Here is a 26199-nt window from a genome sequence, read left to right on the forward strand (position 1 = left end):
GGGAAGGGGAAGGCCTACAACAAAGTGGGCTCCAAACGTCTAAATTCATGAATGGAACAATTAGAAGTGGAAGGGTTCTCAGGAGAAATCTTTGAAATCTGAGTCCTAACTCCAGTAAAATCCATGGGGATGTTTATATTAAACATTTTAACACAAATTAACATTTTGTTAAATACATCTTGGTTGGGGGGGAAGGTGCTGGTTAGAAAGAGGGAAGGGCAAAATCTGTGGTCCCTGTGGGTCCTGAGGCTACAGCAATGGAGGAGGGAGCACTTCCGGCTCCCAGCAGCCCTTGCAGCGCACTGTGCACCAGGAGCTATGCGGGCTTCAAGCTAACAGCCATGCTGACCATTGGGAATGAGGTGCCTGTTGGCCCCAAGGCCATTCTTCAAACCGTCTGTCTCTTTGCCTTCGGTGGTTTCTTCCTTCTCCTCCTTCTCTTCCTCAACCTCTTCCTCTTCATACTCATCCTCATCATCACTTCTCACGTCCTGGATATTCTAGACAAAAGAAACAATGGGCTGTGAGTGACAACCTTCCAGAAAGACTCTTGAGTGAATAAGCAAACAAATGGGCTCAGTTTAGAGATATGGCTCCCTTCAGAGAAAACACAATATTCAAACAACCAAACATTCACCAACATAGAACATATCATGGATCATAAAATAAACCTTAACAAACTTAAAGAATCAAAATTATGCAAAATATGTTTCAGGTCCTAATGGAATTAAGCTAGAAATCAATATAAAAAAATAATGGGAAAATTTCAGAACACTTGGAAATTAATCAACACCCTTATAAATAATCAGTGGATCAAAAGAGTAAGTCTCAAGGGATACTAGAAAACATTTTGAATTAAGATTAAAACACATCACATTTTCTTCAGTGTAGTTAAAACAGTGTTTAAGAGGAAATGTATACCATTAAATGTTTATATTAGAAAAGAAGAAAAGTCTGTAATAATATGAGCTTCCAACTTACGAAACTAGGAAAAAAAAAAAAAAAAGAAAAGCAAAATAAGCCCAAAATGAGCAAAAGGAAGGAAATAACAGAGATGAGAAATCAATGAAATTGAAACAGAGATAACCTGAGTAGTCTTAAAAATATGAAAAAAAATTAAATATGTAGTTTAAAATCTTCTGAAAAAGAATATCAGGCACAAATGGTTTCACTGGCAAATTCCATGAAATGTATAAAGAAGAAATAACACCAAATCTCCACAATCTCTTCTAGAAAAAAGAGGAGGGATCACATCCCAATTTATTTTATGAGGCCAGAATTACCCTGATACAAAAACCAGACAGACAGTATAAGAAAATACAGCTACAGAGCAATATCTTTAATGAACATAGATATTAAAATCCTTAATAAAATATTCCAAATCAAAACCAGGAGTGTATAAAAAATTATACTATGATAAAGTGGGGTTTGTCCCAGTAATGCAAAGCTGGTTCAATATTTGGAAATCAATGAATGTAATCCATCATATTAATAATCTAAAGAAGGGAAAAAATGATTATATCAATTGATGCAGAAAAATCATATGACAAAATTCAACATCCATTCATGATAAAAAAAATTGTAAAACTTCTCTACAAAGAAGGAATAGAAGCTAACATCATACTTAATGGTGAATAACTGAATGCTTTCCCCCTAAGAATAGGAATAAGGCAAGGATGTTCACTTTCACCATTCCTATTCACATTGTACTGGAAATCCTAGTCAATGAAATAAGGCAAGAAAAAGAAATAAAATTCATACAAATTGGGAAGAAAGAAATAAAAGTGTCTCTATTATTTATGTACAAAATACCAAAGAATCAACCAAAAAACTCCTAGAATTAATATGTGAGTTTAGTACTAAGGCTGCAGGATAAAAGGTCAACACATAAAATCTCTTTCTCTCTCTCTTTGTCTCTGTCTCTCTGTCTTTTTCTTTCTCTCTCTCTCTCTCTCTCTCTCTCTCTCTCACACACACACACACACACACACAATCTTGATTTCTAGACACTAATGTAGTAGGCTAAAAAATGTCCTCAAAAATATTAGGTCCTAATTTCTGGAATCTGTGAATGTTACCTTACATGGTAAAGTTTTTTGCAGATATTATTAATTAAATTAAGGATTTTGAGATGAGAGATTATCATGGACTATCCAGGTGGCCACTCAATGCCATCACATGTGTCTTTATAAGAGAGGCAGAGGGGATTCAACACAGAGGAAAGGCAATATGAAGAAGAGGTAGAGATTGAAGTGATGTAGCTACAAGCCAAGGAATGCTGGCAGCCACCAGAAGTTGGAAGAGGCAAAGAACAGATTCCCTGCTGTGTGTGAAGGGAACACAGATCTGCCACACTTTGATTTCTGCTCAAAACTGATTGTAGACTTCTGACCTCCAGAACTGTAAAAGAGTAAATTTCTGTTTTTTTAAGCCACTAAGTTTGTAGTAATTTGTTATGGCAGCCATAGTAAACTAACATGACTAGCAATGTCCAACTAAAACAGAAATTTAAAAGTCAGTAACATTTACAATAGTTTCAAAAAATAAAACACTTAGGTACAAATGTAACAAAGCATGTATAGTATCTGCATGTAAAACCTACAAAACTCTGAAGAAAGAAATCAAAGATCTAAATAACTAAAGAGACATACTATGTTCATGGCTTGGAAGTTTCAATACAGTAAAAATGTTGATTATCCCCATATTGATCTACAGATTCCACATAATACCATTAAAATCTTAGCAAGATTTCTTATAGATATAGACAAGCTGATTCTAAATTCTATATGGAGAGGCAAAGGAACTAGAATAGCTAAAGCAATTATGCAAAAGAAGAATAAAATTGGAAAACTCGAACTATCCAATTTTAAGACTTTACTATAAAGTTATAGTAATCAAGACTGGATGGTATTAGCAAAGGGGTAAACAAATAGATCAATGGAACAGAATAGAGAATCTAGAAATACACCCACACAAATACTGCCAATTGAGTTTTGACAAAGGTGCAAAAGCAATTTAATGGAGAAAGGATAGTCTTTTCAACAAATGGTGCTGGAGCAAGGAGAAATCCATAGGCAAAAAAGTAAATTTTAACCTTACACATATGTTAACACAAAATGAATTGTAGATCTAAATGCAAAATATAAAACTATAAAACTTTTAGAAGAAAACCTATGACCTTGGGTTGCATAACGAGTTCTTAGACAAGACACAAAAAGCATACTCCATAAAAAAATGATAAACTGTACTGCATCAAAATTAAAAACTTTTGCTCTATGAAAGGTACTATTTAAAAAAAAAAAGAAAGATACTATTTAGAGAATACAAAGACAGGTTACAAACTGGGAGATAGTAATTACAAATCCCATATCCAACTAGTATGGATAATAAAGAATTCTCAAAACTCAACAATAAGAAAAAACATTTAAAAAATGGGAAAATATTTAAAAATACACACTTCTAGGAGGATATAGGATGTCAAATAAACATATGAAAAGATATTCAACATCGTTAGCCATTAGGAAAATGCAAATTAAAATCATGATTAGATAAAACTATCATAAGAATAGCTAAAATTAAAAATCCTGAGAATACCAAGGATGAAGAGTAACTGGAAGGAATTCTTATACACTGCTGATGGAAATGCAAAATGGTATAGACACTTTGGAAACAGTTTTTACTTATAAAGGCAAACATACATATACTGTATGTCTCAGCATTCCTACCCCTGAGTATCTACACTAGAGAAATGAAAATTTATATTCACACACAAAAAAATGTTTATAAAAGCTCTATTCATAATTGCCCAAAATTGTAAGCAACCCAAATGTTCTTCAAGAAGTAAATGAATGGTACATCCATACAATGGAATACTACTTACCAATAAATAGGTACAAACTACTGACATTTATAAGAAGTTGGATGAATCTCAAAAGCATTATGTTAAGTGAAAAAAGTTTGTTTCAAAAGGTTACCTACCCTCCCAACAAACAAAAGTCCAAGACCAGATGGCTTCACAGGTGAATTCTATCAAACATTTAGAGAAGATCTAACACCATCCTTCTCAAACTATTCCAAAAAATTGCAGAGGAAGGAACACTCCCAGACTCATACTATGAGGCCACCATCACCTGGATGCGAAAACCAGACAAAGATATCACAAAAAAATAAAATTACAGACCAATATCACTGATGAATATATATGCAAAAATCCTCAACAAAATACTAGCAAACAGAATCCAACAACATATTAAAAGGATCATACACCATGATCAAGTGGGATTTACCCCAGGGATGCAAGGAATCTTCAATATACACAGATCAATCAATGTGATACACCATATTAACAAACTGAAGAATAAAAACCATATGATTGTCTCAATAAATGCAGAAAAAGCTTTTGACAAAATTCAACACCCATTTATAATAAAAACTCTCCAGAAAGTGGGCATAGAGGGAACCTACCTCAACATAATAAAGGCCATATATGACAAACCCACAGCAAACATCATTCTCAATGGTGAAAAACTGAAAGCATTTCCTCTAAGATCAGGAACAAGACAAGGATGTCTGCTCTCACCACTATTATTCAACATAGTATTGGAAGTCCTAGCCATGGCAATCAGAGAAGAAAAAGAAATAAAAGAATACAAATTGGAAAAGAAGTAAAACCATCATGTTTACAGATGACATGATACTCTACATAGAAAAACCTAAAGATGCCACCAGAAAACTACTAGAGCTAATCAATGAATTTGGTAAAGTTGCAGGATACAAAATTAATGCACAGAAATCTCTTGCATTACTATACACTAACAACAAAAGGTAAGAAAGAGAAATTAAGGAAATAATCCCATTCACCATTGCAACAAAAAGAATAAAATAACTAGGAATAAACCTACTTAAGGAGATAAAAGACCTGTACTCAGAAAACTATAAGAAACTGATGAAATAAATCAAAGATGACACAAACAGATGGAGAGATATACCATGTTTTTGGGTTGGAAGAATCAATATTGTGAAAATGACTATACTACCCAAAGAAATCTACAGATTCAGTGCAATCCCTATCAAATTACCAATGACATTTTTCACAGAACTAGAACAAAAAAATCTTAAAATCTGTATGAAGACAAAAGAGACCCTGAATAGCCTAAGCAATCTTGAGAAAAAAAAAAAAAAAAATGGGGCTGGAGGAATCAGGTTCCCTGACTTCAGACTGTACTACAGGGCTACAGTAATCAAGACAGTATGATACTGGCACAAAAACAGAAATATAGATCAATGGAACAGGACAGACAGCCCAGAGATAAACCCATGCACCTATGGTCAACTAATCTATGACAAAGGAGGCAAGGATATACAATGGAGAAAAGACAGTCTCTTCAATAAGTGGTGCTGGGCAAACTGGACAGCTACATGTAAAAGACTTAAATTAGAACACTCCCTAACACCATACACAAAACTAAACTCCAAATGGATTAAAGACCTAAATGTAAGACCAGACACTATAAAACTCTTAGAGGAAAACATAGGAAGAACACTCTATGACATAAATCACAGCAAGATCTTTTTTTTTTTTTTTGCGTTACACGGGCCTCTCACTGTTGTGGCCTCTCCCGTTGCGGAGCACAGGCTCCGGACGCGCAGGCTCAGCGGCCATGGCTCACGGGCCCAGCCGCTCTGCGGCATGCGGGGTCTTCCCAGACCGGGGCACAAACCCGTGTCCCCTGCATCGGCAGGCGGACTCTCAACCACTGCGCCACCAGGGAAGCCCCAAGATCTTTTTTGACCCATCTTGTAGAGTAATAGAAATAAAAACAAAAATAAACAAATGGGACCTAAGGAAACTTAAAAGCTTTTGCATAGCAAAGGAAACCATAAACAAGATGAAGACAACCCTCAGAATGGGAGAAAATTTTTGCAAATGAATCAATGGACAAAGGATTAATCTCCAAAATATACAAACAGCTCATTCAGCTCAATATCAAAAATAAAACCAAAACCCAAAAACCAACCCAATCCAAAAATGGGTGGAAGACCTAAATAGACATTTCTCCAGAGAAGACATACAGATGGCCAAGAGGCACATGAAAAGATTCTCAACATCACTAATTATTAGAGAAATGCAAATCAAACCTACAATGAGGTTCACCTCACACCAGTCAGAAAGGGAGGTGAGATGAATTGGGAGATTGAGACTGACATATATACACTAATATGTATAAAATAGATAACTAAAGAGAACCTGTTGTATAACACGGGGAACTCTGCATCACTTCACTATACAGTAGAAACTAACACAACACTGTAAAACAACTATTACCCCCCCCACAAAAAAAACGAACACAACATTGTAAAACAATTATACCTACCAAAAGACATACTGATGTAGTTTTCATGGCATTCTTAAAAAGACTAAACTGTAGGGATGGTGAACAGATAAGTGGCTGCCAAGAGCTGGGGTGGAGGGAGGAGTTATTGGGGTGACAGAATTATTCTGTATCCAGATTATAGTGATGGCTACACAAATCTACACTTGTGTTAAAATTCACAGAACTGTACACCAACAGGAAAAAATAAATTTCACTGATGATAAGTTTAAAAATAAAACTTAAATGTATTTCTTTTTAGAACGCAAACACTATAGTTTTCCCAATAAACATCTGCTAAGTAAAGTATTGCTCATGCGGGCATTTTGGTTGTCAGGATATTTTTATTGTTGGGAATAGGATGTTTCCTATTTTCTTTATGCAGGAATTCCTTCAAGGACAGTTCTTAATTAAGAGTAATATGTTTCTCCTCTTCTTTACAGTGTTCTGAAAGGAATTTTGTGAGGAAAACTCCTAGAAGAATAACACTGTCCCAATGAATGCAGATGGAATTGCTGCAGATCAGACTTCATTGCAAAAGATAATGATGGTATGAACTATTAAAACAATACCAAGAACTCAAGCTCTCTGCAAGGCCAGTGTTGGATCTGACCCCTGACCCTCTAAGCCAGTTCAGAAACATCTCTATTAAACCCAGCCTAGAAAAGAAAAAAACTATGGAAGGTGGAGGCTGTTTCCTCACGCATCATTTTTCAAGATGATATCCATAACCATAAGAGTTTTCCCTTTTTGTGACCTGAAGACTAAAACTGACCACCTCTGGAGATTCTTGGGGTATATGTAACCAAATACTTCCTTGCATACAAGCTTCATGCAAACACAGCTTAAACAACAACATCAACAACAACGTACACACATTCTGCTGTCTTAATCACAGAAATATAACTTCATAGGCTCTTTTCTGTATGTTTTGCTCTTTTCACAACAACACAGAAAGGGTCCCAAAATAAACAAGGCTCACTGTAAACACTGAGGAATAAACTTGGCATCTCATCAGTTAAGATGCAACAGAGAAACGCAGCCTCTCCATGATTTGCTGGGAGCCAGGATCAGAGTGCTCCCCCTGCAGACGGAGTCTTTGAGGGAAGGGCCATGCTTGGCTGACGTTTGCTTTCATGGATGGTGCCTCTTGGCTCTCCTTTTCTTTCCTCAAAAGTTTTTTGTAGGGAACAAGGGGAAATCTGAATCAAAACAAAGAAACTAATTTCTCCCCAGAAAGGCATACTAGCGTCTTCCCACCCCTTTCTCCAGGACTTGAATAGCTGCTTTAGCTGAGAAATAAATTCATCCTGGAGGATGCTCCCCATAGCTTGAAGCCACATCCTCCAGCACCCTCACCTCTGAGAAGAGGGCCTGGACCATATTCAGGCTTTTAGAAATGTATGACATCCTCACAGTCATAAAGGTTGGGGAGCACTACTGACTTTTAATGAGCATTGGCTAGGGATGCCGCATACCCTACAATGTGCATGACACCCTAATGTCCTGCCAGACCTGCATTTGTAATTATCCAAGCCTAGAATCTAATTCCATTGTACATTCAAGCACAGGAATTCTTGCATGGTTTTAATATATTCTCAACTTTTCAGGACTGCAACTATGTACATAAATCCAAGGAAGACTATACTTCATTTTGTTCAGAACTTCACAATTTCAGAAAGCCATGTCACTGATGGCAACCCTACCAGTGGCATTTGAGGCTGTGTCAGTCTGCACTTGCAGCTGCCCCACTCATGCTGAGTCTCCATATAAGCAAGCACAGCATCTGCCAACTTCATTACATTCTCTAGGGCAGTCATGTACACGTTACACACGAAATGCATATTTTATCAGAAATGTTTTTCATCTTATTTCTTTTTTATTATGTTGTGGCATTATATTGCTTTTTGAAATTATGCTTTTAGGTGAGTGATATTACCTAGGAATTTAATTTCAGGCTAGTGAAGAGGGTGTGGGTCCAACAGGTTGGAGAACCACTGCCCTTGATGATGAATCAAGCTCAGAAAGGACTTCCTGGTAGTAAGAGTTTGTTAGATAGATGTATAGGTGGTTGCACACTATAAAAACTTGAATACACCATTGTAAAGCAATTGTACCCCAATAAAGATGTTAAAAAAAAAAACTTGAATAATGCAAATTGGAAATTGAACGGTATTCAAAAATATTAATAAAACCTCATATTATATTCAATTTCATCTTGTATATGCTATCTGTAATATAACAATAACAGCAATGACACCCTTAAGGGGCTTTTATTCCACTGTCCTAAAAATCCTCTGTGCTCTTCCTGTTCATCCCTCCCTCCCTCCCAAGCCCTGGCATTCACTGATCTTTTTATTGTCACCATAGTTTTGTCTTTTCCAGAATGTCTTGTAGTTGGAATCATATAGTATTTAACTTTGAAGATTAGCTTCTTTCACTTAGTAATAAGCATGTAGGGTTCCTCCATGGTTTTTCATGGCTTAATAGCTCATTTCTATTTTTTTTTTTTTTTTTTTTTTTTTGCGGCACGCGGGCCTCTCACTGTTGTGGCCTCTCCTGTTGTGGAGCACAGGCTCCGGATGCGCGGGCTCAGCGGCCATGGCTCATGCGCCCAGCCGCTCCGCGGCATGTGGGATCTTCCCAGACCGGGGCATGAACCCGTGTCCCCTGCATCGGCAGGCGGACTGTCAACCACTGCGCCACCAGGGAAGCCCCTCATTTCTTTTTATTGCTGAAGAATATTCTATTGTTCGGATGTGCGTACCAGAAGTATGCATCTACTGACCTATTGGAGGACACCTTGGTTGCTTCCAAGATTTGGCAATTATAAATGAAGGCACTATCCACGCTATAAATGTCCATGTGCCAGGCACTGAACTAAGCAATTAGTATGAACAATACCGTTTCCTCCTCACAGCAACCCTAGGACATAGGACCTATTCTATTTACTTTAAAGGAGAGGAAAATGAGGCTTAGAGGGGTTAAGTAACTTTTTCAAGGCCACACAGCTACAAGAGGCAGACAGGGTGAAAACCCTATCAAAACTTAGACACCTCAAAACAGTGCTCTACAAACCCCTGCTGGAATATTTGGAGAGACAGGGCACCCAGGGGGTGAGACAAACACTGGCATGCTTTATTCTATTCTATTCCATTTTAAAAATGATGTACAAAACTGATTTGGCAACCTATTAATGATCTGCAACCTACAGTTTGAAAAACACTGGCTAAGGTGTGCTAGAAAAAATGAGGCTTTGCTAATCAGCTGAAATCAGAAAAGTTTAAGATATAAATCACAATCCGTATTCTGCAAAGTACCTTTTCACAATGGTAAATCTTTTCCAGTAATTACAATACTTAATAGAAATCAGAAACAAGTCAACCTTGCTCTAGGGGAACAAAATCTAAACACCTGCTAAAGGTCAAGCCACAGTGTTTTCTAGAACTCTACCTGTCTGCTTTGATGGGATGCCAAGACTCTGCTTGCACCAGCAGCAGTGAGTCTCTCCCTTGGAATCAGCCAGCTTCTTTTCTTGTATTGTCCTTCCCTTTGCTTTTTCTCTGCACACCAGCGCCCCTTACTTTCCTACTTCTTAGTTGTCCCTGGGCTTGTAGAACTGGTCTCGTGCAACTTGTTGGCCCTGAACCCTCCCACAAATCATTAAGGGCCCAAGAAAATCCATGCAAAAAAGAAGGATCTAAACCCTTCTTCGAAGAGTGAAGGGAGCCAAGGGCTGCAGCCACCAGATGCACAGTTCTCACACATGCCAAGCATATCACAGCACACATGCTTCCTGTTACCTGCCCGCCAGCTGCCCTTGGTGAAGGGTTAGCAGTGCCATTACAGACAGCATATTACTATTCTGATAACTTTAGATAACTTTCTTTATGGAATTAGAAAAGATATCTAATATTCAACTGGACATTTTCCAGAAATGACCTGGGCCCTCTAGAATACATTATTGGCAATATTATTCATTCCACAAATGGAAATGCATGAATATAATTTCTGCAATGTCTTTTAAAAGTACCTCCTTCCTCTCCCCAGCAACTCCCTTCGGTTACACAAAATGATGGTGAAGGGAATGAAGAACAAGTTACTTATGGAAGAGAGACCTTGTAACAGGTCTTAACAAGGGCTTTGGAACCCCCACATCACTAATGGCACCAGTATTGGCAAATGTCATCAGCCTGGCACTCCAGGAGGGCAGAGAAGACACGCATTCAGAGGATGGGGTTGAAGTCACAGTCACTATGAAGGAAGGTGAGCAATCAGTCTGAAAGCATCCCATATGCTAGGAGAAACAGAAACCCTGAATCTGGGACCAAAATGATCTTCTCCAGATTAAAGTCGGTTGAAGCCAACATTCCCCTTTGAAGGGCATGTTCCAGGAGCAGGGGCACAGAGCTTAACCGAACCACATTCAAAGACTCATTCACCCAAGCACGGGAGTATCTTAAAGCAATGGACACACTTCCAACTTCTCCTATTGACCCTTTTTTTTTGGTGGGGGGCTTGTGAAAAAATGCTTGAACCTGTAATATCACACAGTAATTCACTTTGGCTGGTGTCAAATCTCTCAGACACAGAGTACAGGACCAAGGCCACTGTCCCGGCTCCCTGCAGTCATGAGTGCAAGTCAAAGCAGTATCGAAAACATGCCCTAAAACCGGCTTATGCATGGTTCCCAATTTTTGTGACTGGTCTGTATACATAGAATGCCTCTTCTCTTGAATTTCAGAACCGGACTCAAAGGTTGCTTTTTAAACTGTCCCAACTCACCGGTATGAAATATATTGTACTTTCCACTGATGGTTTTTATTTTCATTACACTTGCTGCTATCAATGTACCTAATTTCCTTAAGAAATTATTTCACTTTGCTAAGGCTTACAGGCTTTAAAAAATGAGCTTCTAGGAGAAAAAGTAAGTTTTAGGGATAGATGGACTCTGGAGAGTATCTGGTCGGGCAGATTCATTTTCCAGAAGAGATAAAAACTACAGGACTTGAACCCACTCAGCTCACTGACTCAGCTTGGTGGAGAAGAGCTCAGATTACGCTATGTGGCTCTTGATAAAAATGCATGGATTTCTTTCATATTCTCTATATTACCTAAAAGTAAATTTAAAATAAATGTAAAAGGCTCTGTGGTAATCACCAACTTGTGATGTAGAAAATGATTTGATTTCATGAATGTACTTTGCTTTGGGGATTAAAACCATTAAAATTAGTGTATTTTCTACACATTTTGCATCCTTTAGACGCAGCTTTAGATTCAACAGCCTGCAAATTCCACAACTTTAACTGGGCAAAGATATACAAAACCATTTTGAAAAAAAATCATTAGGATTTATGTAAGCAACACTTAGGAAATAACCATGGAAAGACAGAAGATTAAGTATTGAATATATAGCCCAGAAAAATGTGTATTAACAACAAAATGTTAAAGTTTGTTTCAAATATTAGCATCCAACAAAGAATTCATATGCACCATTAAGAAGGAAAAAAATCCAATGTGACAGAAAAGCAGACAATGAATATAAACAGATGATTCACAGAAGAGACAACTATTGACTAATCAACTATACAAAATGTTGAAGCTTAGTAATGCAAATTAAAATGAGATAAAATCTCTTATTCATCAAACTGGTAAATATTAAAATATCTGATGGTACCGAAAATTGGTGAGGATGTGGGGCAAGAGAGACTCCCACATACTTTGACAAATTGTTTGGCAGCATCTGGTAAACTTGACTCAGGAATTCTACTTATAGAGAAACTCCCATATGTGCCACCAGGAGACATATATAAAGATGTAAACAGGAGGATATGTAGACTGTGGACTATTCTGTGATGGATACTATACAGGAGGTAAGTACACTGGTCCACAGTAATATTTCTCAATATGAATAATGTCATAATGAGTGAAGAAAACAAGTTGTACAATTATATAAACTAAATCATACCATTTATGTAAAGTTTAAAAACAAAAAAGCAATGCTTTAATTGTGGCTATATCCAAACATAATAAGCATATAAAAGCATGGGTGGAAGGACATCAGCTTCCCTTCTGCAGAGGGAGGGAGAAAGGATGGGGTGGAATATACCAGAATGTGCCATCTTCCTCCCCTAGTTTCTCTTAGGTGATGTCACCAGCACTCAGCAAGCACTCAGTGTATATTTGATGAGCAAGTGAATGGATGAATCTAATACCACAAGATGGGAATCTTAAATCCCATCCGAATGCAGGTGATCCCAAATTTGTATCCCAGCGTGGACTTTTCTTCCAGGCTTCAGACCATCTCCTCTCAGCTGCCTAAGGCCTTGTCAGATTCGAGGCTCCGTTTACACCACCTTCTCTGGCCTTCGTATTTCAGCACATGGCACTACCATCCACACAGCTGCTCCAGGCAAAACTGCCAGGTCATCTTCAGTCCTGCCCTTTATGCGAGATCTTGTTTCCCAGCTTATCGCATTCAGAGGGACTCTGACACAGATCCCTGAGCTCCTGTCTTAGTGGTTTCCAAGTTACATCTAATATCTGTGGTCACATCCAGACTCTGAGTTGAACTGTTCTGTTGGTGAGTCCCTGCCTAGGACCTCAGAGTCTGAGGGCACGGCAGTCAGCTGAGCTGGGCAGCACAGCTGGCCCTCTGAGATGCAGTCACACAGGTTTGGGTCCTGAAAGACCCTTGCTGACCTACAGTGCCCTGCAGTACTGCCTTGCAAGACTTGCGATGGCCACTGCAGACAGCTCCTGCCGGACAGTGCTGCTTCCACAGCTCAGAGGAGCCAGACTACTGTTGTTGGCAGGATTTTTGAATAAGGAAAATTTACAAATATCGTGCCTGCCTCTCTCTAGGGATAGAGAAATATGATTTGCTTTTAGACAACTCCAATCCACCAGCCAACTTTCAAAAGGAAATACATAACTGGCTTATAGCTGAGCAGCCATAGTATAGTGGGGCTTTTCTACACCAGTGTTTCCCAACTGATGTGCCAGGAAAGGGTTAAAAGATATGCTGAGATATTGATTCTCTCAGGCCTTGGGGCAACTAGCAGAGCCCCAGTCTCCTGCTTTGGGTAGTCCTGTCAGTTTCCCCCAGTGTGCTGTACAAATATCAATTTCTTCAGTGCCTGAGGTAAGGAAGCTGGGAAGCAGTGTCCTAGAGTGACTACAGAGCTGAATGAAATGTTTCCTTAAGTAGCAACCTTAGAAGACTTCCTCATAAATGCAGAGGCTTGAACTAAAGATGAGAAGCCTTGCAGCCCCTAGGAGAGAAATGTGTGTGTGCAGGGCAGGAGGTGAGAACTGGCTCCCTCCAGGACATGAATGGCTCTGCTGGCTTAGACCCAACATTCAGCGAGCTTAAAGAGGTGAAAAGTAAGGAGAGAGAACTGGTCACTAAGTGAATTAGAATGAATGAGGAACGAGTGTTCGGCACAGTCCACACTGCCTCACCCGCAATGTCCTTCTCACCCCACACTGTACAAAGCCATGCAGGAACAGAAAGGTGTAGTGCCATCAAAGTCATAATTTTCTCTCAGTTACACCTGAACAATCAGCTACAGTCTCATTCTCTCAATCCATCAGAACTTTCCAAATGCAGGTGTCTTATTTCTAAAGGAGATGGCTGGCAACCATTTGTGATTATCACTTGAGTAATTTTAAACTGCCAACACCTGAAGAAATGCTAAACAGATAATTATGGAGAGCTTGGCTCCTCAAGAGTGTGTTTGGCTGTTCTTGCATAAACCTAACTTCTCTCTGTATAGGATGACACTGTCAGGTGGGAAAGCAAGGAATAATTTGAGATCAACACCAACCACAAAGTGAAATCAACCAAAAGAGAGAGGAGTTTACTCATTTATTCCAGGGATCTCAGCCAGTTTATTCTGTGGGGACTGTTCTGCCCATTGTAGAAGGGCTAGTAGTAAGTATTCCTGGTCTCTGTGCACTAGATGCCAGTTATGACCACCAAAATTGTCTCCAGAGATTACCAAATGTCCCAGGGGGCAAGGCGGGGAGCAAAACCACCCCAGGTGAGAACCACTGATTCAAAAAATATTTCTTGAGCCCCTGTGCATTGTGTAAGACTTTGGGGATATAATGGTTTCTGTCTTCAAATAACTTGTACTCTATTCAAAGAGCCAAACCCTAAGGTATCAAACACATAACAATATTCAACCACCCATTTGTAAGTGTTAGGAAGCAGAGAATACCATGATATGTAAATTGGGGATCTCACTTAGATGGATGGGAAGGAAGGAAGGCCTTGCTAAGGAAATGGAACACAAAGGTTGTAATCTGAAGGTTAAGGAGGAGTGGTCAGGGAAGATGGGGTAGGCATTTCAAGAAGAAGACACAGTATGTACAAAGGCCCTGAGATGAATGGCATGCTCAGGGATCAGAAAGGCCAGTGCAGCTAAAACATGGTAAGAAAGATGGAGCATGACCTAAGATGAGGTCGGGGAGTAAGCATGGACCAGATTACAGATTTAATAGGTCATGGTAAAAAGTTCCAAGTTACTTCTAAGTCCAAATGGAAACCGCTGTGTAGCACCGTTTGAAGTATTGGGAATATATGTGATAAAAAAAGACAAGGTGCCTATCCTCAGAAATCTTCTGCTTTCTGTGGAAACTGGTTTATATATAACAGTGTTCTCTGTTGCTGTATGGAAACAGAATCCATGGTGGTCAAATGTGGAGCACTTAGGAGGCTGTGGTCATAGACCAGAAGAGAAATGTCAGTGGCTTGGATTGGAGTGGTAGCATTTGAGATGTAGAGGGGCAATTACATAAGAAAGAATGGTGCCCAAAGGCCTCCAGGTTTGGAGGGACTTTTAAGCTCATCTAATCTAATTTCTACTTGATGCTGATATGCCTTTCTTAACAACCAGAGCAAAAGATGTACATTCTCCTGCTTGTACATTTCCAGTAATTCATTACCTGCTTCTTTTTTCATATGGTGCTAAAATCTGCCTCCTTATCCAAAAGGGGTCTGTATACTTCCTTCAAATGCTGAAGTTAACCCCTCTTCAAGCTAAATATTCTTATTTTCTTCAGTTTATCCTCATATGACATGGCACCAAAACCCTTCACTATCCTGCGTGTCTTATGAGAACATATTCCCATCCACAGCCACCGCCTTACACTGGATTATGTGTGTAACACAACCAGCATCACTCAATTAATACACAACTTACCACTTTCATATCCACCAAAAAAAAAGTGAGTACAATAAATTTAAAGTCAAGCCCTGATGATGTCTATGCTTTTAGTTTTATTTTTTGTGTAATTTTTCTTATATTTTTAGATTCCAGAATATATATACTTTTATGAATTAATCATGATTTGCCTATTAGTGAAAGTAAGTAGCTGGCCCTGGTCTGCAGTCCTCAAAAATTATTGCAAGGATTACCAAACAAAATAAACTTTGACAATGAGAAAAAATATGTTAATAGGATAAAATTACGAATAATCTCTGCCACAGCACTTCCATACACTCTGGGAATGACATCTGCAACCATGGTTTCAATAAAATTGCAGAGCTGTGCTTTTGAAATGCCTTAACTAAACTCTGCGCTCGGGAATCTGTGGCTTTACAGTAATGTCAAAAGCCCAGGAGGTCGTGAATGACTCATAATGTCCCACTGCTTTTTTGAATGGCTCCACATCTAAATCCATAGTTGGCAATGAAACAAAGGACAATATAATAAGCACTTTATGCTGTTTTGAAAGAAAATTTTAGCTTTAACTGTATGAAAAAGAAAGTGCATTCAGTCAGAGTTTAATCTTCTGAACTACTGTCAAAATACATTCCTTTTTGTCATATTAGTTCTTATTATCCAAGTTGACAAGGTCACAGAAAAAAACAGTTTTCCCCTTTTTTTCTACTCAAAGGAGCTGCATTAAATTTAATTCTTTGAAACTTGGCTACACATGGACATTTCCTATCAGTTATCTGTAATATGAAATTTCTAGACCAGTGCTTCTCAAACTTTAATGTACATATGAATCACCTAAGTTTCTTGATAAAATACAGATTCTCATTCAGAAAGTATCTAGTGGGGCCTGAAAGGCTGCATGTCACACCAGCTCTGGTGATGCCTCAGCTGACAGTCAGGTACCACACTGCAGTCAGCAGGTGGATGCTTAGGCCACAGACCCTCTCTAGATTGCTGCTCTCTGTGCCTAAGGGTCTTTCACATTTTAAAATCCCATGATTGCAAACAATTTTGACTTCCTTGACTCTGTATGTCATGAGTCTTTTTAGTCCAGAAAGGTAATATAAAATTACCAGTATGTCTCACTTTATGTAATGACTCATGTCTTTAATTCTCCAGAGAAATGTACTATTTAGAGAATTCTGGTTTTCTAGAAAGTAAAGAATCTCAGAGTGCTTGGTGCCTGTTTCAACAGTCTGACTTTTTATTTTTAAGGCTTTTTCAGCATAGAACCCCTATGTAACATGAAGTCTACTGCTCTTGTTAAAATTTTCATGATGGGTGTATTTGCTGAGATCATGTCAGCGAACTCTACAGATGTGGGGAAGAGTGCAGCCATCTCTGCTTTTTAGAAAGCAGACTCAGCAATCAGAGGGATGTCCATGGACACTTGTGCAGAGTAGGACAGAGAGGACACACACACACACACACAGCTGGGTTTCTCCACTTGATCTAGTGGCCCTCAACCTGAGAGGCAGAGTAGAATCACTTATGTTGGGGGAAGAAGAGGACTGTCAAAAACCCCAGTGTCTGGGTCTAGTCCCCATAGATTCTCATTTAATTGGTCTGAATTAGAACCTGGCTGTGAGTATTATTTTTAAGGCTCTACAGGTCATTCTAGTGAAGCTATAGTTAACATAGCCAGTATGTAACAAGCTGAACTGAAACGAAAAGTGGAAATCCTGGAAGATCTTTTGGGTGTGAGATCCAGAATAATACCTTATTCTTCATTAGTCTTAAATATGATTATAGTCCTCTCCTGATTAAAATATATATCAAGCCAAAAAATGACTCTTTTTCATGAACTAGATTATATAGAATAATCCTGAATTTCTTTAATAGGCCTTTTAGACAAAAGGTCTTCTGAAACGTTTAGGCACCCATCACCAAATGTCATGCTTTCCCATTCTTTTTTTTTTTTTTTTTTTTTTTTGCGGTACGCGGGCCTCTTGCTGTTGTGGCCTCTCCCATTGTGGAGCACAGGCTCCGGATGCGCAGGCTCAGCGGCCATGGCTCTCGGGCCCAGCCGCTCTGCGGCATGTGGGATGCTCCCGGACCGGGGCACGAACTTGTGTCCCCTGCATCGGCAGGTGGACTCTCAACCACTGCGCCACCAGGGAAGCCCTCCCATTCTTAAACAAAAGACTCAAATGATAAGCTGGTCAAGCAAAATGAAGTTTAACAAGAAGGAATATAACTTCCACAAAAGTCACAATCATCAACATACAATCCTGAGCAGAAATGTGGCTTGGCTGATGTGAAAAAGACTTAGAGGTTTTAATCAATTTCAAGCTCAATATGAATTAACAACCTAATGTGAACTACCAGCAACTCAAAGCAAAACTAGGATGCATTGATGGCAGCATAGTTTTCACACAAAGAGACATCAAAACTGCTTGACTTTGTATTAGTCAGACCATATCTAGAAACTGGTGCTGATTTAAAGGAGAATCTGGATAAAAAAGAAAACATTTACAAATTCCAGTTAGCTCCCACAGCCCTCTAGTTTGTGGCTGGGAAAGGGGGTGGGGGGAAGAGGAGGTCAGAAAAACAAGCAGCCTGGGAGTACAGGACCTAGAAGAAGCACAGACAAAATCCCCCCCCAGAAACACAAAGTAAAGCCATAAATGACCTGGAAGTTCATAGCCCTTGCTAAAGAGAAGGGGCTCCAACGTGTACAAGATACAAGTGTCAGCCTCGGAGAAGCAGAGCTTGTGGGGGAGAACCAGGTATACACAGAAGAGTGGTACCTGGAGATGAGTAGTGAAGGGAAAGAAGGAAATAGGATTAGAAAAGTAAGGCACCTGCAGAAAAGAATGAAAAACAAGACAAAGAATTGGCTTAAAAAAAAAAAAAATCCCGAGAATAGTACCTTCCTCCCTTGCTCACAAACTGGAAAGTTTTCTTGGGTGGAAAGAAAGGGTAGTAGGTACAGCCAGCATGTTACAATTGAATACACCACCAGGGACCCCGTGAGAACAAATTACACATGAGAACATATCCCGCCACCTGTCTCATATGCAGTGGTTGAGAAGCAGAATTGCTAGTCTAGAGCTAGGAGCCGTAACACCCAATGTAGTAGCCACCCATTCACCACGTGTGTCTTCTGAAATGAGGTTGGTTCAAATTGAAAGATGCTGTAAGTGTAAAATATACACTGAATTTCAAGGACTTAGTATGGAAAAAAAGGATGAAAAATATCTCATTAATGATTTGTTTGTACTGATTGCTGAATCACTATATTAGCTTTAAATAATGATTGTGATTATAATCCTTCCCTGATTAAAATACATACCAGACAAAATTGAAATGATAATATTTTGTTTGTATTGTGTTAAATAGAATATATTATTAAATTACTTTCACCTGTTTCTTATTATTTTTAAAATGACACTACTAGATAACCTAACATTATGTATGTGTGTGGCTCACATTATATTTTTATTGGACAGCATTGACCTAGAGAGAAAAATCAGGAAAAAAGAAGGAATCACCAAACAGTTGTACTTGTTTGAAAAGTAAAACAGGACATCTCAGGAAGCATATTAAGTGTTGTTATTTAGAAAATAAAATACTGTGACTTCTGCTTTTGGCTATTATAGAAAAATAGGTAATAGATTATTCTATCATGTTAAACAAACAGAAAACTGGATAAAACATATGAAACAATAATTTTTAGACACTGTTCAATAAGCTGCTTGGGACTGTGATTCCTAAGAACAGGAAAATGTAGAAGGGAAGCCCTTCAACTGCCCCAGTTACTGCCTGGAGGAAGATTCTAAGCTGAAGCACAGCAAAGACCCCAAACGGAGCCCAGTGGTGCCAGTGAGTTGAGGAAACAGAGAGTTCACCAAAGGCAAGGAAGCTAGAATTAATGGGGCAGAATGCTGGTAAAAAAGGAGTTACACAGAGAGTGAGCTCCAGAGATCTGCAGTGGGGTCCCCTTCAGTCTCTGGCTGAGTACTGATCTGTGCATGTGTATGAGGAAACTACTGGAGGCCAGGCCGAGAACTACCAGAAAGGAGTTGGCAAAACAACCCCTGGAACCTACATTGGCTTGGCCATTTGTTGTCTTCTCACCAGCCTGAGTAGAAAGAACTCTTAGTACATGGACAGCAAAGAGAATAGTATGAAGAACTCCACTTAATAGCCATAGACTAAAGGCTATTCTACTCTCATTTTCACAAAGCTTATAAAAGCAGGCTTTGAAAGGATCAAACTTATTACAAGTAAGTTAACTTCATACAAAACCAAAATACACTAGTTTTACTACATTGAAAAAAGCACTATTTGAAAGAATACAACAATATCCAGCATCTAACATAGTAAATTCAAAATGTCTGGCATCCAATCAAAAATTACTGGGTTTGCAAAGAAGCTGGAAAATGTCACATAACTCAGAGAAAATTCAATAGAAACAGACCCAGAACTATCAGAGATGACAGAATTAGCAAACAAAGATGCTAACATAATTATTATAAGTATGCTCCAGGGACTTCCCTGTTAGTGCAGTGGTTAAGAATCCACCTCCCAATGCCGGGGACACGGGTTCGAGCCCTGGTCCAGGAAGATCCCACATGCTGCAGAGCAACTAAGCCTGTGAGCCACAAATGCTGAGCCTGCACTCTAGAGCCTGCGAGCCACAACTACTGACCCCGCGTGCCACAACTACTGGAGCCCACGCACGTAGAGTCCGTGCTCCACAACAGGAGAGGTCACCACAATGAAAAGCCTGTGCACCAAAACAAAGAGTAGCCCCCACTCACCACAGCTGGAGAAGGCCGGTGCACAGTGGCAAAGACCCAACGCATCCGTAAGTAAATAAATAAATAAGCCCCATATATTCAAGGAGGTAGAGAAAACCATGAATATAATGAAAGAAATGGAAGATATAAAAAAGACCAAATGTAATTTATAGAGATGAAAAATACAATATCTGAAATTTTAAAACACACTAGATAGGCTTAACTGTGGATTAGACACAGTAAAAGAAAAGATAAAAAAATTGAAGATGTAGCAATAGAAAATATTCAAAATGAAACTGATCAGAAATAAAAAGACTGAAAATGAATAGAACATCAATGATTTGTGGGCCAGTAAAGAGGTAATTGAAGTCCTATAAGAAGACAGAAAAGAAAAGACAGAAGAAATTTTGAAAATTTTGTTGAAATTTGAATTTGATGAAAATTTATAAACCCCACAGATTAAAGAAGCTCAAAAAACCCCAAGTATAAAAGCACACCAAGAGGAGGAATTGGGAAGATGGCGGAAGAGTAAGACGCGGAGATCATCTTCCTCCCCACAGATACACCAGAAATACATCTACACGTGGACCAACTCCTATAGAACACCTACTGAATGCTGGCAGAAGGCCTCAGACCTCCCAAAACGCAAGAAACTCCCCACGTACGTGGATAGGGCAAAAGAAAAAAGAATAAACAGAGACAAAAGAATAGGGATGGGACCTGCACCAGTGGGAGGCAGCTGTGAAGGAGGAAAAGTTTCCACACACTAGAAAGCCCCTTGCCGGGCAGAGACTGCGGGTGGCAGAGAGGGAAGCTTCGGAGCCGTGGAGGAGAGCAACAGGGGTGAGGCGGGGGCAAAGCAGAGAGATTCCCGCACAGAGGATCAGTGCCAACCAGCACTCACCAGCCCGAGAGGCTTGTCTGCTCCCCCGCCAGGGCGGGCAGGGCTGGGAGCCCAGGCTCAGGCTTCGGTCGGAGCACAGGGAGAGGGCTGGGGTTGGCAGCGGGAACACAGTCTGCAGGGGGTTAGTGCACCACAGCTGGCCGGGTGGGAGTCCGGGGAAAAGTCTGGACCTGCCAAAGAGGCAAGAGACTTTTTCTTCCCTCTTTGTTTCCTGGTGCGTGAGGAGAGGGGATTAAGAGCGCTGCTTAAATGAGCTCCAGAGACGGGCGTGAGACGTGGCTATCAGCGCAGAACCCAGAGACGGGCGTGAGACGTGGCTATCAGCGCAGAACCCAGAGACGGGCATGAGACGCTAAGGCTGCTGCTGCCGCCACCAAGAAGCCTGTGTGGGAGCACAGGTCACTATCCACACGTCCCTTCTGGGGAGCCTGTGCAGCCCGCCACTGCCAGGGTCCTGGGATCCAGGGATGACTTCCCCAGGAGAACGCGTGGCGTGCCTCAGGCTGGTTCAACGTCACGCTGGCCTCTGCCGCCGCAGGCTCACCCCACATCCGCACCCCTCCCTCCCCCCAGCCTGAGTGAGCCAGAGCCCCCAAATCAGAGGCTCCTTTAACCCCGTCCTGTCTGAGCAAAGAACGGACGCCCTCAGGAGACCTACATGCAGAGGCGGGGCCAAATCTAAAGCAGAGCCCTGGGAGCTGTGTGAACTAAGTAGAGAAAGGGAAATCTCTCCCAGCAGCCTCAGAAGCAGCGGATTAAAGCTCCACAATCAACTTGATGTACCCTGCATCTGTGGAATACCTGAATAGACAACGAATCATCCCAAATTGAGGAGGTGGACTTTTAGAGCAAGAGTTATTATGTTTTCCCCTTTTCCTCTTTTTGTGAGTGTGTATGTTTTTGTGTGAGATTTTGTCTGTATAGCTTTGCTTTCACCATTTGTCTTAGGGTTCTATCCGTCCATTTTTTTTGTTTTGTCTTTCTTTTTAAAAAATTTCTTTTCTTAATAATTATTTTAATAACTTTATTTTATCTTATCGTCTTTCTTTCTTTCCCTTCTTTCTTTCTTTCTAAACTTTCTTTCTTTCTTTCTTTCTACTCTTTCTCCCTTTATTCTGAGCTGTGTGGATGAAAGGCTATTGGTACTGCAGCCAGGAGTCAGTGCTGTGGTTCTGAGGTGGGAGAGCCAACTTCAGGACACTGGTCCACAAGAGACCTCCCAGCTCCACATAATATCAAACGGCAAAAAACTCCCAGAGATCTCCATCTCAACACCAGCATCCAGCTTCACTCAACGACCACCAAGCTACAGTGCTGGACATCCTACGCCAAACAACTAGCAAGACAGGAACACAACCCCACCCATTAGCAGAGAGGCTGCCTAAAATCATAGTAAGTCCACAGACACCACAAAACACACCCACCAGATGTGGACCTACCCACCAGAAAGACAAGATCTAGCCTCATTCACCAGAACACAGGCACTAGTCCCCTCAACCAGGAAGCCTACACAACCCACTGAACCAACCTTAGTCACTGGGGACAGACAACAAAAACAACGGGAACTACGAACCTGCAGTCTGCAAAAAGGAGACTCCAAAGACAGTAAGATAAGCAAAATGAGAAGACAGAAAAACACAAAACAGATGAAGGAGCAAGATAAAAACCAAGCAGTCCCAACAAATGAAGAGGAAACAGGCAGTCTACCTGAAAAAAAATTCAGAATAATGATAGTAATGATGATCCAAAATCTTGGAAATAGAAGAGACAAAATGCAAGAAACATTTAACAAGGACCTAGAAGAGCTAAAGATGAAACAAACAACGATGAACAACACAATAAAAGAAATGAAAAATACTCTAGATGGGATCAATAGGAGAATAACGGAGGCAGAAGAACGGAAAAGTTACCTGGAAGATAAAATAGTGGAAATAACTACTGCAGAGCAGAATAAAGAAAAAAGAATGAAAAGAACTGAGGACAGTCTCAGACACCTCTGGGACAACATTAAACGCACCAACATTCGAATTATAGGGGTTCCAGAAGAAGAAGAGAAAAAGAAAGGGACTGAGAAAATATTTGAAGAGATTATAGTTGAAAACTTCCCTAATCTGGGAAAGGAAATAGTTAATCAAGTCCAGGAAGCACAGAGAGTCCCATACAGGAAAAATCCAAGGAGAAACACGCCAAGACACATATTAATCAAACTGTCAAAAAATAAATACAAAGAAAACATATTAAAAGCAGCAAGGGAAAAACAACAAATAACACACAAGGGAATCCCCATAAGGTTAACAGCTGATCTTTCAGCAGAAACTCTGCAAGCTATAAGGGACAGGCAGGACATATTTAAAATGATGAAGGAGAAAAACTGGGAAGCAAGATTACTCTACCCAGCAAGGATCTCATTCAGATTTGATGGAGAAATTAAAACCTTTACAGACAAGCAAAAGCTGAGAGAGTTCAGCACCATCAAACCAGCTCTACAACAACTGCTAAAGGAACTTCTGTAGGCAAGAAACACAAGAGAAGGAAAAGACCTAAAATAACGAACCCAAAACAATTTAGAAAATGGGAATAGGAACATACATATTGATAATTACCGTAAATGTAAATGGACTAAATGCTCCCACCAAAAGACACAGATTGGCTGAATGGATACAAAAACAAGACCCATATATATGCTGTCTACAAAAGACCCACTTCAGACCTAGAGACACATACAGACTGAACGTAAGGGGATGGAAAAAGATATTCCATGCAAATGGAAACCAAAAGAAAGCTGGAGTAGCAATTCTCATATCAGACAAAATAGACTTTAAAATAAAGACTATTACAAGAGACAAAGAAGGACACTACATAATGATCAAGGGATCAATCCAAGAAGAAGATATAACAATTGTAAATATTTATGCACCTAACATAGGAGCACCTCAATACATAAGGCAAATACTAACAGCCATAAATGGGGAAATCGACAGTAACACAATCATAGTAGGGGACTTTAACACCCCACTTTCACCAATCGACACATCATTCAAAATGAAAATAAATAAGGAAACACAAGCTTTAAATGATACATTAAACAAGATGGACTTAATTGATATTTATAGGACATTCCATCCAAAAACAACAGAATACACATTTTTCTCAAGTGCTCATGGAACATTCTCCAGGATAGATCATATCTTGGGTCACAAATCAAGCCTTGGTAAATTTAAGAAAATTGAAATTGTATCAAGTATCTTTTCTGACCACAACACTATGAGACTAGATATCAATTACAGGAAAAGATCTGTAAAAAATACAAACACATGGAGGCTAAACAATACACTACTTAATAATGAAGTGATCACTGAAGAAATCAAAGAGGAAATAAAAAAATACCTACAAACAAATGACAATGGAGACATGACGACCCAAAACCTATGGGATGCAGTTAAAGCAGTTCTAAGAGGGAAGTTTATAGCAATACAATCCTACCTTAAGAAACAGGAAACATCTCGAATAAACAACCTAACCTTGCACCTAAAGTAATTACAGAGAGAAGAACAAAAAACCCCCAAAGGTAGCAGAAAGAAAGAAATCATAAAAATCAGATTAGAAATAAATGAAAAAGAAATGAAGGAAACGATAGCAAAGATCAATAAAACTGAAAGCTGGTTCTTTGAGAAGATAAACAAAATTGATAAACCATTAGCCAGACTCATCAAGAAAAAATGGGAGAAGACTCAAATCAATAGAAATAGAAAAGAAACAGGAGAAGTAACAACTGACACAGCAGAAATACAAAAGATCATGAGAGATTACTACAAGCAACTCTATGCCAATAAAATGGACAACCTGGAAGAAATGGACAAATTCTTAGAAATACACAACCTGCCAAGAGTGAATCAGGAAGAAATAGAAAATATGAACAGACCAATCACAAGCAATGAAATTGAAACTGTGATTAAAAATCTTCCAACAAACAATAGCTCAGGACTAGATGGCTTCACAGGCGAATTCTATCAAACATTTACAGAAGAGCTAACACCTATCCTTCTCAAACTCTTCCAAAATATAGCAGAGGGAGGAACACTCCCAAACTCATTCTATGAGGCTACCATCACCCTGAGACCAAAACCAGACATGGATGTCACAAAGAAAGAAAACTACAGCTCAATATCACTGATGAATATAGATGCAAAACTCCTGAATAAAATACTAGCAAACAGAATCCAACAGCACATTAAACGGATCATACACCATGATCAAGTGGGGTTTATTCCAGGAATGCTAGGATTCTTCAATATATGCAAATCAATCAACGTGATACACCATATTAACAGTTTGAAGGAGAAAAACCATATGATCATCTCAATAGATGCAGAGAAAGCTTTTGACAAAATTCAACACCCATTTATGATAAAAACCCTGCAGAAAGTAGGCATAGAGGGAAATTTCCTCAACATAATAAAGGCCATATATGACAAACCCACAGCCAACATCATCCTCAAGGGTGAAAAACTTAAAGCATTTCCACTAAGATCAGGAACAAGACAAGGTTGCCCACTCTCACCACTCTTATTCAACATAGTTTTGGAAGTTTTAGCCATAGCAACAGAGAAGAAAAGGAAAGAAAAGGAATCCAAATCAGAAAAGTAGTAAAGCTGTCACTGTTTGCAGATGACATGATACTATATATAGAGAATTCTAAAGATGCAACCAGAAAACTACTAGAGCTAAGCAATGAATTTGGTAAAGTAGCAGGATACAAAATTAATGCACAGAAATCTCTGGCATTCCTACACACTAATGATGAAAAATCTGAAAGTGAAATCAAGAAAACACTCCCATTTACCATTGTAACAAAAAGAATAAAATATCTAGGAATAAACCTACCTAAGGAGACAACAGACCTGTATGCAGAAAATTATGAGACACTGATGAAAGAAATAAATGACGAC

General features: G+C 39.4%; 1 protein-coding gene across 1 annotated transcript in view; it reads right to left on the minus strand.

The window, feature by feature from the left end:
- Nucleotides 1-284: 284 nt before the first annotated feature.
- Nucleotides 285-26199, minus strand: part of CERS3 (ceramide synthase 3) — a 95913-nt gene continuing 69998 nt past the window's right edge. The window contains exon 9 of the mRNA XM_060293443.1: nt 285-500. Coding sequence (XP_060149426.1) covers nt 333-500 — 168 coding nt within the window. The 3' untranslated portion in view covers nt 285-332. The remainder of the gene's footprint in view (nt 501-26199) is intronic.

This window comes from Globicephala melas, chromosome 2, assembly GCF_963455315.2.
Source record: "Globicephala melas chromosome 2, mGloMel1.2, whole genome shotgun sequence".
NCBI lineage: Eukaryota > Metazoa > Chordata > Mammalia > Artiodactyla > Delphinidae > Globicephala > Globicephala melas.